The sequence below is a fragment of the Chanos chanos genome, chromosome 13, assembly GCF_902362185.1.
Source record: "Chanos chanos chromosome 13, fChaCha1.1, whole genome shotgun sequence".
Taxonomy (NCBI): domain Eukaryota; kingdom Metazoa; phylum Chordata; class Actinopteri; order Gonorynchiformes; family Chanidae; genus Chanos; species Chanos chanos.
The window spans coordinates 4,997,591-5,012,500 of record NC_044507.1 but is presented as its reverse complement, the minus strand read 5'-3'; the positions used below and the strand labels follow the sequence as shown (position 1 = coordinate 5,012,500).

General features: G+C 40.0%; 2 protein-coding genes across 2 annotated transcripts in view; one reads left to right on the top strand and one right to left on the bottom strand.

The window, feature by feature from the left end:
- The window catches only part of LOC115826658 (NACHT, LRR and PYD domains-containing protein 12-like), a 24,287-nt gene extending 19,089 nt beyond the window's left edge, over positions 1–5,198 (top strand). Inside the window, exons 14-17 of the mRNA XM_030790540.1 lie at positions 3,430–3,603; positions 3,912–4,079; positions 4,470–4,643; positions 5,021–5,198. Coding sequence (XP_030646400.1) covers positions 3,430–3,603; positions 3,912–4,079; positions 4,470–4,643; positions 5,021–5,198 — 694 coding nt within the window. The remainder of the gene's footprint in view (positions 1–3,429; positions 3,604–3,911; positions 4,080–4,469; positions 4,644–5,020) is intronic.
- Positions 5,199–13,498: 8,300 nt separating this feature from the next.
- LOC115826655 (vitelline membrane outer layer protein 1-like) lies at positions 13,499–14,910 on the bottom strand. Its single transcript, XM_030790537.1, has 4 exons — positions 14,740–14,910; positions 14,515–14,624; positions 13,878–13,991; positions 13,499–13,681 (listed from the first exon to the last, which is right to left on the bottom strand). Exons 1-4 carry the CDS (start codon positions 14,908–14,910, stop codon positions 13,501–13,503), a joined length of 576 nt encoding a protein of 191 aa, XP_030646397.1. The 3' UTR covers positions 13,499–13,500.

Sequence of the window (14,910 nt, the reverse complement as noted above, 5' to 3'; positions counted from 1 at the left end):
ACATGTATATGTGACTGGCTCCCAAACTTGAGTCTTAATTTACTCAGATATTTGTTTGTAAACGACTGGGGAAATTTATGCTGATAAAATATTGCATCATGGGCAAGCACTTACTGACTGTAATGGGCAGTGAGCACTTTTTTAGAACATACTTGTGTGTGTGTATCATCACCTCCAATGTTAAGTAGTTGTGTGAATGCACCTTATAGAGCAGTGGAGATAGTGGGTTAATCAGTGTGCAGTCGTGTCGGAGCAGAAGAAATGATTCTCTCTCAAATGCAAGGCGTCCTTTCTGTAAACCTATGTCAATGAACAAGTTAAGTTAGCTCATTTGGCTTGTTAGAACCCTCTCATCATTGATAATGTTTGGGAAATGTCTGTTAAAATTGTGGTTGTCAGTGGTAGCAATGCAATGAGACCATTCCTCAGAGCTCTTGAATGAACTAAATGTAGCCTTGCTCTGTCAAACATTTGTCATCAACATATTTAGGTTGGCTAAACAACTGTACAAGAATATATGCAACACTTTGAAAAATGATCCATGCTTGAAAAAACACAAAAACAGAGTTCATCATTCTTAAGCAAGTAATTACTTTAGTTTGGTAACATGTTCATACGTGCATGTAAACATGTGGTATTGGTACATGATGCATAGCTGGTTTATGAGTCTCCAAACGGTGCAAAAATACTGTTGTATTTTTATACTTCTAGGCTCAATAACTGTGGCCTTACAGAGAAAAGCTGTGAGGCTCTAGTACCAGTTCTCTGCTCAAATTCATGTCTGAGAGAACTGGACCTGAGTAACAATAATTTACAGGATTCAGGTGTGGAGCTGCTCTCTGCTGGACTGAGAAATTCAAAATGTAAACTTGAGATACTGAGGTGGGTAAACACCTGCTATAAAGAATACCTCATACCTCAAGTTCCTCTAGTGTATTTTTTTCATAGCATTTTATAAACTATACAAAATATGTATTGTCTTTTCCTGGGACATGCTTTGTTCCCTTTTTAAAAGGTTTACTCTGTAAAGGTACAATACATTATTGTCCACTACTAAAACTATTTAAGTGCCTTCTGTCCTTATTTTAGACTTTCAGACTGCAATGTGAAAGAGAAAGGATATGTTGCTCTAGCTTCAGCTCTGAGTTCAAACCCCACACACTTGAGAGAGCTTGATCTTAGAGGAAATTATCCAGGAGACAAAGGAGTGAACCTCCTCTGCGATCTAGTGAAGGATATACGCTATAGACTGGAAACACTGAGGTGAACAATTTATAGTATTTGAAGAAAAGCAATAATGTACAGAGGATTTCCATATAAACAGACAAACAATGTTTTCATAGCAAGATGAGTTTGTTCTGAATATGCCCATTTTTACTGAAAACCGTGAATTCAATTATTAATAAAAATCCAATATTTACATGGGAAGATAAAGCCTAATTTCCACTCATGCTCTCAGATCCACATTAACTGTTTAGACAGTTTATTCATTTTATGAAGAGCAAAGATTGACAAATTATTCAGATCACAGACAATAACTCCAGCTGAGAAACTTGATTGGGAAACCAGGAACTGTATAGGCTATACACTGAGGAGCAATTAGACTGTGAATGGGAAACAGCTGAACATGATCAACAGCCCATGACCTGGTTAGTCCGGTGATTAGTGGGCCAGCAATGCAAAACACTGATAGGCTGGAGTAGAGAGCAGCTGAGACGGAGGTGTGACAATAAGTAAAGGTAGTTGTAATAGTATAAAGTGAGGATGCACATTTGTGACATATGTTCCTGCTCTGCATAGGGGGTATGGTCTGTAATATCCACTCTCTAACCAAAGGAAACGGGGGTGAAACATTTGTCCTCCGAAACAAATAAATAATAAAATGTTGGGCAATTTTGAAGACTCAAATTAAATTCAAATGAATTCAATTGAATTCAGCTTCTTTTTGAAAAACAGCTATTAATTAATTAATCATTAATAGCTGTTATCAAATATATTGTACTAAATTTTCTAAATTAATGTATTTTACTTGTTTCCATACATTTTTCCAATTAAAACTATTATATTTTCTAGAGTAATTAATATTTGTTCATGTATACAGTATGTGCAAGGGCACTCAGAATTAATTTTATGCTCCTATTACGTTCATAATAATAACATAGTGCAAATGAATCTGCTCTCAGCAGTCCTGCTACTAAACTGGAATTCTGCCCTGAATGGTTAAATAAGTAGCAGAAGTGATTTACAAAATGTTTAGTGAGATGAATATGTTGGTACTCTTTATGCAGGCTGCTGAAGGATCCTGCTGCAGAGAGAGTTTATGATTATCTGTATTCAGCTCTCGGTAAAAACCCTTTACTCGTGAAAGAGCTGGAATTAAGGAGAGTTAGAAGAAGAAACTTTGGAGTGAAGGAACTTTCTGTTCTACTGATGGATTCACACTGTAAAGTACCAAAACTGGGGTGAGTGATGTTACAGTAGCACAAATAAGATAAAAAAAAAATAAAATGTGTGAAGAAACGGTTTGATCTGTAAGTGCCAAATTAATGTATTTACTGAAGGGTGTATCCTTCAGAAAATACACAGGCAAAGTTAGTAGTACATAGTACTACTCATCACTCCTTTACCCGGATACAGAAAGTAAGGAACAGTACTTCCTGGTGTAAACTGCTATCACATCTAATTTTTATTTTATTTTATTTTTTTTTTTTTGGGGGGGGGGGTGATTTTGATTATTGATACATTCCTTTCTTGGCCAGCACAAAGAAACTCTGCTTACGTTAAGATGTCTTGTGCGACTATCCACACTTGGGGAAAAACTACTAATGCAATTAGTACAGCAGCAACACTACTGTAAAAATGAAGAGGTGTTCCACTTGTGGCACCTGGGATACTTGTGACACATTTAAAATGTACCCAAGAAGGACTTGTGCTAAAGGGATGTGATCCTCTATGCTTAATCTCTTATGATTTTTTCAGAATAACTCTATATGGACAACAAACAGAATTATAGAAAAGTCCTTTCATAGCATATTTTAGCTCTATGTGCTGGGTGTTACGGAGGGTACATTTTACTATGAAGCCATATGCACACTGAAAATTCTGGCTGAATATCTGTCATTTCTGATGGGTAGGATGGATTGTCAAAACAGCAATGGTTGAAAATAACTGTTTATCTTGTTATCTTGCAAACAACAATAAAGAAATGTTATTAGGAGGCAATTGCTAATTACCATATATAAATATAACCTGAGGTTATAATGGTCTGTATTATGTGATCTTATTATGACTCTAATCATATTTTCACAAGTACCTACTATTATCTACTATTTCCACATACACTCTATCAAAATGCATTCTCTTAATAACCATTTTTGAACCATTTCTTTCTCTCTCTCTCTCTCTCTCTCTCTCTCTCTCTCTTCCTAGGCTGTCTATGTGTAGTATAACAGAGGAAGACTGTGATAATCTGGCTTCAGCTCTGAGATCAAACCCCTCACACCTGAGAGAGCTGGATCTGAGCCACAATAAACCAGGAGACGATGGAGTGAAAAAGCTCTCTGCTCTACTAAAGAGTCCACACTTTAAACTGGAGAAACTGGAGTGAGAAACTGAGACCCATGAAAAAATTAAGCTTTTAATGTCACGTGTTTGTTTCCTGAACTGAGCTAACCCACAGCCTCTTGAGACTGAATCTATTGTACTGCAGAGTTATCTCTTAGAAAAACACAATCTTATACATCAGAAGGGACATCAATTAATCTTTTATGGTTTTACAAGTAATCTGTTTACAGCAGTCAGTGAGATCCCAGCTACACAGATGTTTGTGTTTTATGCTGCTGGGAGATGATGAACAAGCTCCTTCTTACTCATCTCACGTTTTTGCTTGCTTTCTCCCTTTCCATGCACAGTCTGAGTAACTGTGGTACGACAGAGGAAGGCTGTGCAGACCTTGTTTTAGCTCTGTGTTCGAACCCATCATACCTGAAAGAGCTGAATCTGACCAGAAATGAACTGGGAGACTCAGGAGTGAAGCATCTCTCCTCTCTCCTTCCAGACTGCAGACTGGAGAAACTGAAGTGAGTAAATTTAGCACAGCACAACACAGATTTATGCGTGTTCCGATTATAAATGAACACATACGTTTTGCATTAAAATGTGTCCAGGCAAAATGTTGTGCACACATTATCATCACAGTATATCACCGTAGTCCCAGTCAGAAGACTTTCCTTGACTTGGAATTGTCAAGTGGTGATCTCTCTCTCTCTCCCCAGCTGTCAATAAAACTTAGAGATGTTTGTTCAAAATATTTATTACTTTCCACTGTGCTCATGGGAAGTGCAATAGCATAAGGTAATACCATGGTACTTCTGTATAACCCCCTTGTAATGTAAAAGAGTTAAAAAGAGCACATAAAGACCCTGTACTAGCAAGACACATAGTCTCTCTTTATCTTTGTCTCTGTACAGTGTCTCAGACTGCGGTATAACAGAGGAAGGCTGTGCTTCACTGGCTTCAGCACTGACTTCAAACCCCTCACACCTGAGAGAGCTGAATCTGAGCAGAAATAATACAGGAGACTCAGCAGTGAAGAAGCTGTCTGATCTACTAAAGGATTCACGTTGCAAACTTGAGAAACTGGAGTAAGCTTAACAGAGTAATGGCATACTGCTGAACAACTGGAGGGAATTATAGCAAAATATTCATGCTTCCTCATTTTCATGTATACACTTACAGACTCCACATAGAGAGGGTTAAAATCTAATGATGGATCTGAGCTACAATGGGATATTATAGTTACAAACAATAGTTATAATAGTTTAATATAATGTAGTATAATTAATATAGTATAATAGCTATAATAAGCACACTGGGCACAGATTCCACAGCTGTGTGAAATGTGGCCATTAAAATATATTCTGAAACTCACTAGGCACCAGTATCAGCATACAGTGGCATACATCTGTTTAGGCCTTTCTGTCATCTCTCTCTCTCTCTCTCTCTCTCTCTCTCCCTGCAGACTTTGTAACTGCAAAATAACAGAGGAAGGCTGTGCTAATCTGGCTTCAGCTCTGAGTTCAAACCCCTCACGCCTCAGAGAACTGAATCTGCTAGGCAATAAACGAAGAAAATCAACAGAGGAGCAACTTTTCGCTCTTGTGGAGGATCCACATTGTAAACTGGAGAAACTGAAGTGAGTAAACGTAGTGCAATAGATGTGAACAAAGCTTTAAAGTGATGACAGGAGAGGAGGCCCTCAATTTCTCAAAATGAAAAACTGGAGACAAACAACACACTCATTGAGCATTGAGTTCTTCTGTCCTAAAACTCCCTCTGGTGGCCTGACCAAGATGTGAAAGACCCCCCCCCCCCCCCCCCCGGGCAGGGTCTGGCCACCAGAGGGAGACAATGTCGATAGGAATTTCATATTTTGTGATGATATGCTGTAGTGTAAGATCAGTTCTCTTTAGCGGAGGAAAATTTAGGTTAGGGAACAAAATGAAAATTGATCCATAATAAATATAAGAATAAAGTTACCGTGCAAATGAGGAAGTCCAGTGATGCAATCCATGGAAATGTGACTGCGAATGGACAGAGAACGAAGAGAACCTGCAGAAGTTTTACTTTAGGCATATTTGTCCTTTACTATCTCTGGCCATCAGAAACTCCTCCAGATCATGTTCGCCCACTCGAACATGTTCGCCCACTCAAGACTGTCCAGTCAGCCCAGGGGTATGCCCCTAATCCAGAAGAGTAGCTGTGGCTGCCTGTGTGACAGAAACACTACCCTTCAACCAATGTCTCCAATCTCCTAAAGCCAGTCTTATAATAATCAGTCCTCATAGTTCCATAGTTTCTCTGAGCTTGCAATAAGCTCTAGAGAGGAAAGCACAAGGCTGCAGCCTCTGGTCCTTCAGATCTTGTTGAGAAAAAATGGCCAGCACTCCAGTTCATGAAGCATCTACCTCAATCTACCTCATAAAATCGAAATAAGGGTTAGGGCTAAAGTGAACCATTTCTTCAGCTCCTCAAAGGCTGTCTGAACCTCAGGAGTCCACCGAATTTGGGAGGGAGCCCCTTTTAGCAACACTGACATTCCAAATGAATCTCCTGTAAAAATTAGCAAATCCCATGTAACACGGCACCGATTTTAAAGTTGTGGGTTGATGCCAATCTAACAGTTCTTTTTCCTTCCCCTCATCCATCTGAACTCCCTCTGAAATGACATAACCCAGAAAGGAAATCCATAGAATCTGGAATCAACACGTCTCCCATTTGACAAACTTGGAAAAAATACCACCCAGGTGGACAAAAACAAAGCAACTGAGCATTTCATGAAGGACATCGTTAGCAAAAGGTTGAAAGACAGTGGGAGCATTTAAAGCATTATCAGATCAGTGTCCTTTAAGAGTGTTGAGAACTGCCTTACATTCATACCTCTCTTATATCTGCGCCAGACTGGAGGCACTCAACAAATCCAATTTAGTGAAAACAGTGGCTCCTTGAAGAAGCTGTCTACCTGCTGGTAGCTCAGAAAAGAACGTTAATAAAACAGCCACCATTTAGGCAACAGTTGCATTTAAGCCTGCTGCTTCTACCTGCCAAATATGCTACTTCACAGAGTGATTGAAAATTATGTGATGTGTTCACACACACACACACACTAGTTTTTTTTAAGAGAGTTTATAATGCTGTTCTTGTTTTACAGGTTATGGCCTGATATTTTTGATGTTCAGGATGATTTGAAAAAAGACTCCTGAACTCAGTGAACATGGTATGTCAAATCACTCTTACTTGCAGACTGAGTTCGGGAGCTGAATGGAGTGAATCAAAATTTTTCGGCTGTCTCTTCTCTACTACCGTGGGCTAATCATTGAGTTTATTTTATTGGATCATCTTTGATAACATTCACCCAAATGTGTTTTGAGATTACATTTTATTTGGAACTGCTAAAACAATTGTGATATTCTGCATTTTTCCGTTGGAGGCTTCTCATATAAAGGACTGGGGCAGGCAAGGAATAATGCATACTATCTTTAGTATAACTTCTTAACAGTCTCAAAAAATTGATCTAAAACCCTTCTTGTTGCTTCATTTTGCTTTCTCATTACCTCCCTGTTAATAAATCGTGCCATAAATAAATTCTCTTTAAATCAGTGGCAAGTTGATTCCTGACATGTCTCAGTTTAGTGACTCTTGGCTATGCAGTTTACTAAAATTATGTGTTCATAATGAACAATCTGTATAGAAGTAGATTCATGTACATGATGTGCCATCACAGCCAGTTCCATTAAAAAGGCATTCACACACAAAGAGGTCAAAAGGTCAGCAAAGAGATGACAAAAATGAACAAATCATGGAGGTAGGTACTTGTTCACCTAATCAGAAATTCACATGACACATTTTTCCTCTTTCAAATTGCCTTGTCTCTCCGCATATCCTCAGTTCATCTGGCAGCAATAAGTGACATGATCACTACCAACGTTTGTTCTGCTCATGGACTATAAGAGATTGGGGAGGCAAATGAATATCTGGTTTACTGATATTTCATGGATTGGAAAAGAAAAAAGAGAATTGAAGGAAAATAGAAACAAGCACAAAACAGTTTTCATCCAGGGTCGATCTCCCCTAAGAAAAATAAATAAAGAGAAATAATTAACCTCTAAGAGCTGAATTAATAGGGTTTACACACAGCTCAACACGATATCCCTGATCTACCATATTCTAATCTGTTAGTACTCAGTATTCACTTTAAACCTGACTGCATAATTAATAGTATTATGTTATATACTGTATGGACACTATTTCTTCAGAAACATCAGATACTTTTTCACTGGAGCTTTATTATAATTGTCTTAGTCACTGTAAAGGGCAGGACAAGAGAAAGGCACAGAGACAGGAGTGACAGTGCAGAATTTGTGTTTATTGAAGTATCAATTAATTGGAAAAAAAAGGAAAATTCAATAAACTAGGGAAAACCAGAGGTGCAACAAAACAAAATGAAAAACAAAATAACTATACAACTAGTGAAAAGCAAAGTCTGCTCTGGCCTCTGTTGGTACAGAGGTGTAAGAACAGCAGAAACAATTTTACCCCAGTGCTCTGGTACACTAGCACTTGTGCAATAGACAGGGACACAGACAGCGACAAAGCACAGGGACAAAAAACAGAAATAAAAGCCTGTGATTTGCTGGCACAGAGTCTTTTTTGTTTTTGTCTTTTCTTTAAACTTATGTCACCCTGGAAGTTTTTTTGTTGCCTTAGTTGTGTTAAACATGTAGGTCATGCTTTTGCCCGTTTTCTGACTTTTGCCATTTTATTCTCTTTTTGTCTATTTCTTTGTTTTGTTCTTGGCACCCCTGCAGGATGGTGAGTGTTTATTATTTTGTTAGCTAGAGTAGATAGACAGAGTAGGGAAGGAAGAGGTCCGGAAGACTTTTCTTTCTTACTTGATGCGAAATGAATTCTGGAGTTAGGGAAGCTCTTTAACAAACAAGGTAGTGGCAGAGTATGGAGTTCTCCTTGTCACAGGTTGGACTGTTTCTGACCACTAGAGGCCGCCATAGACTCTTTGTCCTTGCTATGCTGACCATGCCCTCTTGTTACCTAGCTCACCTGTACCTTATTTTGATAGATTTTCCATACCTGACTCTGGCTTGTTTTTTGGATTCTGATTTTGGACTTCGCATTGGATTGGTTCTGCATGCTTACTGCATTTTTCCCTGTTTTGGATTTTTTGTCTTTGCTTGGATATTTTGTGCTTTTGGGTTTTTTGAATTTTTCTTTTTTTTGTAATAAACCTATTGAACTAATTTGTGTTGCTCTGCACATCAGTCTTAACCAGTCTGTGGTAACTTGGTAGATAAATGTTTGGGGACATGGGCTCTAATCCCGAGTCTGACACTCCTGTCCTGATCATGTTGCCTTCCTCAGGGGTTGCTTTAGATTGATTTGTTAAAGAAAGTGGTGACTTAATAAATGTATTTTGCATTGGCCATGTGACTTTGCACCTCTTTCTTGTTTTAGACAGCCCATTCTGTTGGACCCTGATTTGGGCAGTAACACACTATATATTGCATATTTATGTGATAAATGAGATGGAAACTAAACTCCCTTCTGTGCACTCGTCCTACACGCACACACAAATACAAATGGAAACAAACTCTCACTCGTGATTTCTGTGTCTGTCTAATACCAAATAAGGTAATATGGTAATGAGACAAGCAGATTAAACTGATAGTAAATCACAGATCAGCAGAATCCATTTTGAGTGCCATCTCCTGAATGTTGAAAACAAAACCTGGTAAGTACAAGATTAAAGTAAGTTGAGTGGATTTGAGTTTGATGTATGATTAACAGATTGGGGAGGGTAATAAAGATCTGCTTTATTGATGTCTGATCGTTTGGAAAAGACTTTGTCTCAGATTTTTACTATAAGCTGGAAAAACATCAGAGGAAAACAGGTGTCCCCTGCAACACACAAGGGTGGCAACCAGCTGGACCTTGTCTTCACAAAAGGCTGCCATGTTCCTGATCTCACAGTCACACCGCTCCACGCCTCAGATCAGTTCTTCATGTCTTTCTCTTTCTCTCTCTCGATCTCACGCTCCCTGAAATCCTCTGCTCCCACACTGCCAGACTCAGCTAGGCGTAACCTTCACACCCTCCCCTCTAGTGCCTTCTCTTCTATGGTTTGCTCCTCTCTCCCATCTGCGGAAGCTTTCTCTCTTCTTCCCGTGGAGGAGAAATCCTCTACAGTCCTCTCTGCACTGGCCTCCTCCCTGGACACCCTCTGCCCCCCCGTCCCCAAACCGCTTCACCTCTCCACTCCCAGTCCCTGGCTGACTGATAGTATTCGTGTAGCTGAATGGAGATGGCAGAAATCGAGATCCCCCAACGACCTATCCCACTACCTCTCTCTTCTTTCTTCTCTCTCCTCTACCCTATCCTCTGCCAAATCTGCCTTCTTCCACTCCAGGATCAACTCTGCCTCTTCTAACACCCGCAAACTCTTCTCCACCTTCTCCTCCCTCCTCTCTCCTCCTCCCTCATCCCTATCTGCTGATGACTTTGTCTCCTTCTTCGAGAAGAAGATCAAAGACATCTGCGACTCCTTCCCCCCATCCCCTCCCACCTCAGATCCTGCACCCTCCGTCCCCCCCCCCCACTATCTTTTCCTCCTTCTCCCCTCTATCTGACTCTGAAGCTCTCATACTTATAAAATCTTATTGTCCTACTACCTGTCCTCTAGATCCCATCCCCTCCCCTCCCTCTCAGGTCATCTCGGACGACATTCTGCCCTTCATCTCGTCATTCTGCCCAACAGCTCCCTGTCTACTGGCACAGTTCCTTCTGCCCTGAAGAGGGCACGGGTCAAGCCACTGCTTAAGAAGCCCACTCTAGACCCAGCTGATGTCAGTAGCTACTGTCCAGTCTCTCTCCTACCGTTTCTCTCCAAAACCCTGGAACGTGCAGTATATAACCAACTCTCTCCATATCTTCTCCAGAACAATCTCCTGGATCAGAATCAATCTCGATTCAAAGCCGGCCACTCCACCGAGACGGCCCTCCTTGCTGTCTCGGAGGAGCTCCGCTTGGCCAGAGCGAAGTCTCTCAGCTCTGTCCCCATACTCCTAGACCTCTCCGCAGCATTTGACACAGTCAACCACCAGATTCTCCTCTCATCCCTGGACTACTGCAACGTTCTATTGGCTGGCTTGCCAACCTGCGCCATCAGGTCGCTCCAGCTCGTGCAGAACGCCGCTGCACGCCTGGTATTCAACCTCCCTAAGCACTCTCATGTCACTCCACTGCTTACTGCGCTCCACTGGCTTCCAGTAGCTGCCCGCATCCAGTTCAAGGCACTGGTGCTGGCCTACCAGGCCACAAGAGGCTCCACCCCATCATACCTTCAGTCCCTAATAACTCTGTATACCACTACTAGAACCCTCCACTCTACGACCTCTGGTCAACTGAAGGTCCCCTCACTTCGGGATCCCGGCAGCCGCTCCTCCCGGCCACGCTTCTTCTCTGCCATTGCCCCTCGGTGGTGGAATGACCTCCCTCCTGCAGTTAGGACTGCGGAATCTCTTACCATCTTCTGCAGGAAACTGAAAACCCACCTCTTCAGAACCCACCTGTCCCCCACTGCCTAACCTCCCTTTCCTTATAAAAAAAAATAAAACCTTGTCTTGTATCTATGTTTGTCAAAGTATTCCAGGGGCGCAATACGAAGGGGTAAATTAACGCTCTGTCTTATTGTGATCTCTGCTTATGAGGTATTAGGAATCTGACTGATGCACTTATTGTAAGTCGCTTTGGCTAAAAGCGTCTGCCAAATACCAAATTGTAAAACTGTAGAACCAATAACTCACAAAGTCTACTGGCATTAGGGTTACCAGTCATTCTGTTAAATGTAGCTAAACATGGTTTGCTCTGTTGGACAAACCAGTCAATATTAAGAAAGCTACGCTTGCAGGAAGGCTCGAAGCTAAAGGTAGACTGAGGAATTTAATGACTACCCCATATTTCATTGCACTCTCACCTCACAAATTGGCTTCTCTCTTTCTATATATGCAAACAGTGTTACATGTTTCTAGAGATGCGACACAAAATATTGTGGAGGATTTGCATAACCCGGGCAGATTTTTTGGATCAAATTGCATTTGATCAAGAAACTTTATCTGGAGTCTTTGTCTTTTCAAGACAGCAAGTATTACAAAGACGATAAGCTATTTGGACAATAAAAAAAAATTTATTAGTGTGGCATTATATATTGATGATTTTGAAGTTTGTAACGCCCTGGGCACCTCTAGAAAACTTCATAAGATGACTGCGGTGCATTGGATCGTTCTAAATTTACCACCCAGGTTCCAGTCAAGTCTCACCTCAATTCAGCTCTCTCTCTTGGGTAAAAGTATGGATGTCAAGCAATATGGTTATGAATAATATCCCGTATCATAGCCCCTGTTTCTAGATCCGTATCGACCGTCTTATGAGGGAGAGGTGCACACCCCTAAGGAGAGGTGCACATCCCTAATATATATATATCTTCTGCCCTCACTGTGCGTTTGCATACATAGCTATGCAGCGAGCTCAACATTCCTCCAAAAAGTACCCAAGACAGGAGTTTGCTTCAGCTGTATTTAATGGAGTGACCTTTTTTGTGAAACTGCAAAATAGTACAAAGGTATAATGAAATTCTTGTAATAAAGTTTTCGCCTATCAAATAAAGTACCAAGCAACCAGACATCTGAGTCTATAGCTAATGTGGCTTCCACTAAATGTACATAATGCTACACACTCAAAATAAATGAATGCTACCCAGTATTAATGCCACAGAAATGCCCAAACATAAACAGATAGTACTGTAATTATTACAGCTGATGAACACAACAACACACAAAACCGTAAATATTATAAATAATGTAACATAGTTCGGCCCGCTTTATGAAAACAGCAGCTTCACATAGTATTCTCAACCACAGCAAATGGGTAACTAAAAGGGGTAAACATCTTCAAAATAGCAACAACATATGACTAACAACAATTTAAGAAACATGCCACTTACAGATTATGATCCTCAAAGGCACAAAAGGAAATGGATGTAAGAGGATGTAAAATTGCTGCATTCCTTATGAAAGCTTTAACAAAATGGCTGACAGAAAAAAAAAAAAAAAACGTGTGTAGTCTTTTGCCTTATTTACATGGATACAGTTTGTATATTATAATGTTACATGTTACATGTTTCATATTACATTTTACATGGATATGTTCCTCAGATTCATAGACTAAATATATTGAAACAGAAAATAAATATGTCTTCCCTGGTTTTACTTTGCATCACTTTGAATTTAAGATAATGCAGCACTGAAGCTACTCACCCTCATCATTTTAGGAATCACATCAAATTTATGATAGATTTCATGATGGTTGAAATTAAAGTTTGATTAGATCTCTATTCCCTCTGTTTTGGAGATTGCTCTTAAAAAGAAAGGGATGCCTACATTAAAACTGTTATTCTTTTATAGAGAGATATGATTTACAGTGGTTGTGGAATTTCTTGTCATTGGGGTTTGTTAATGCTGTGTTTTACATTGTAACATACATGTAATAACCCGAATATTTTTAAACACCATATGATAAAGCCAAAGGAGAGATCTCACAATCAATAAGACGATTTCAGATAACCAAAACTCCAAAAGTAGTTTAATCATTATAAGAGCAAAGATACTAAATTTTGGGAACCACAAACTGCCCAAAATTTTGTGAGTGAAACTCAAAACACAGGCATAGTGTATGGTTAGACAATTTAAGTGCATGGTTAGACAATTTAAGATATGATGTATTGTACAGTTCTTACAAAAAATTGCATGTGTGCTTAAGCTGTTCATTGAAAAATCTGTTCGCTGTCTTTAGAAAAAAAAAACACTGTTTGTTTGTTTGTTTGTTTGTTAATGGACTGATACACTTGGTGTTCATCTTCCACACAACAAATCTCTAACTGCAGCAGAAGAAGCGTACATCATTAAGAGCAGTGTCATCTCCTCTGCCTTGAGGCTGTTCCACCTTTGTCTGAATACCACAGATCCTACCAACGAAGCACTCAGTACTCCATCCTCCCCAGTCTCCCCAGGACATACCATAGCCTACCAGCATCGCACCACCAGAGCACTTGAACCTAGAAGAATGTTTAAGATCCACGGTATTCTTAAAATATTGCAAATAGTGAAATGCAACTGCAAACCATTTTAGGCATTAAATATCCATACCAGTTCATAAGCCTGGAGTTAGCTATGTTTATGTCAGTGTTACAGATCCAATGGATCAGAACAGCACATTCTGTGTCAGGGAATTGTAAAGTTGAAAATATTTACTTGATGTTGTTCGCTGCAGTGTCGTCGCCGTCACCAAGCTTTCGCTCCACCCTCAGATCAAAGGACTTTAGTGACCCAGACGGACAAAACTGAGTTTGTGTCCATTCACCCCACCTAGTTATCAGCACAGACCAGACAATTCTTAATCAGAGCTTAGTATGTAATTTTTGAGTGTCTGCACTGACCTGTTCAGATGCTGAACAACTGAAAATACAAGGAAGGAGAGAGAGAGTAGGGAATGACTACACTGATGTAAATCCTAAATGGGAATAGAAATATTTAACTCTGTAACCTAAGACACTTTGATGCTTTGCTATATGAGGTCTACTTAACATGTGCTATTTTGTTGAAAGCAAAAAAAAAAAAAAAAAGAAAAAGAAAAAAGAAAAGAGTCTGGAGGTTGTTAGGAAACCCAGATTACAGATGCACATGAAACTCTACTGATAAACTCACTCCTTCATTAGTTACTTATTTTATCTCAGAAACATAGACTGACGGAGCTTTGAGAAGTGTGCATTGGCTATAAGAACTGACATACAGTCTTTTGGTTACTGAACATATTAATTTATCAGATTCTTCCATGGCTGTAAATTCTTATCAGTACGGTCGTCAGACACTCTGAAGTCTGATCACTTACGGTCCTGATGTTGATTCGACATCCCTCCAATAGTTATTCCCTGGCCGTGAGCAATGGAGGCGAATGCCATTCAATGCAGTGTCATCGCCGCCTCCCTGGCCATGCTCAACCTCAAAAAGAAACAACAGTAATTATGAAAGTGTTATCAGGTAAAGGTGTTTGTTGATAGAAGCTTAAATAATGTGCAACTTGATCGTTTGCAAAAGCAACTTGGTTTATACTTACTTTAAGACTAAAACCTGTCGCATAAAAGCCAGTTGGACAGAAGGCCTGACTGCCCCAGCTTCCCCATGACTGCCCATTAGTCACAGAGAGGACTGCATAGTACCCTGCAGCACTTTTCACCTCAGAGCCGAAGAAGAGAGCAAAGAAAAGGAATAGAGTGGCTAAACCCAT

Bases quoted from the DNA above. Each gene is read 5' to 3' on its own strand.
- LOC115826655 (XM_030790537.1), bottom strand. From the start codon at position 14,910: ATGGGTTTAGCCACTCTATTCCTTTTCTTTGCTCTCTTCTTCGGCTCT. The intron at 14,625-14,739 runs GTAAGTATAAAC...TTTCTTTTTGAG, and splicing joins CGACAGGTTTTAGTCTTAAA to GTTGAGCATGGCCAGGGAGG. The intron at 13,992-14,514 runs GTAAGTGATCAG...GCTGATAACTAG, and splicing joins GTCGAATCAACATCAGGACC to GTGGGGTGAATGGACACAAA.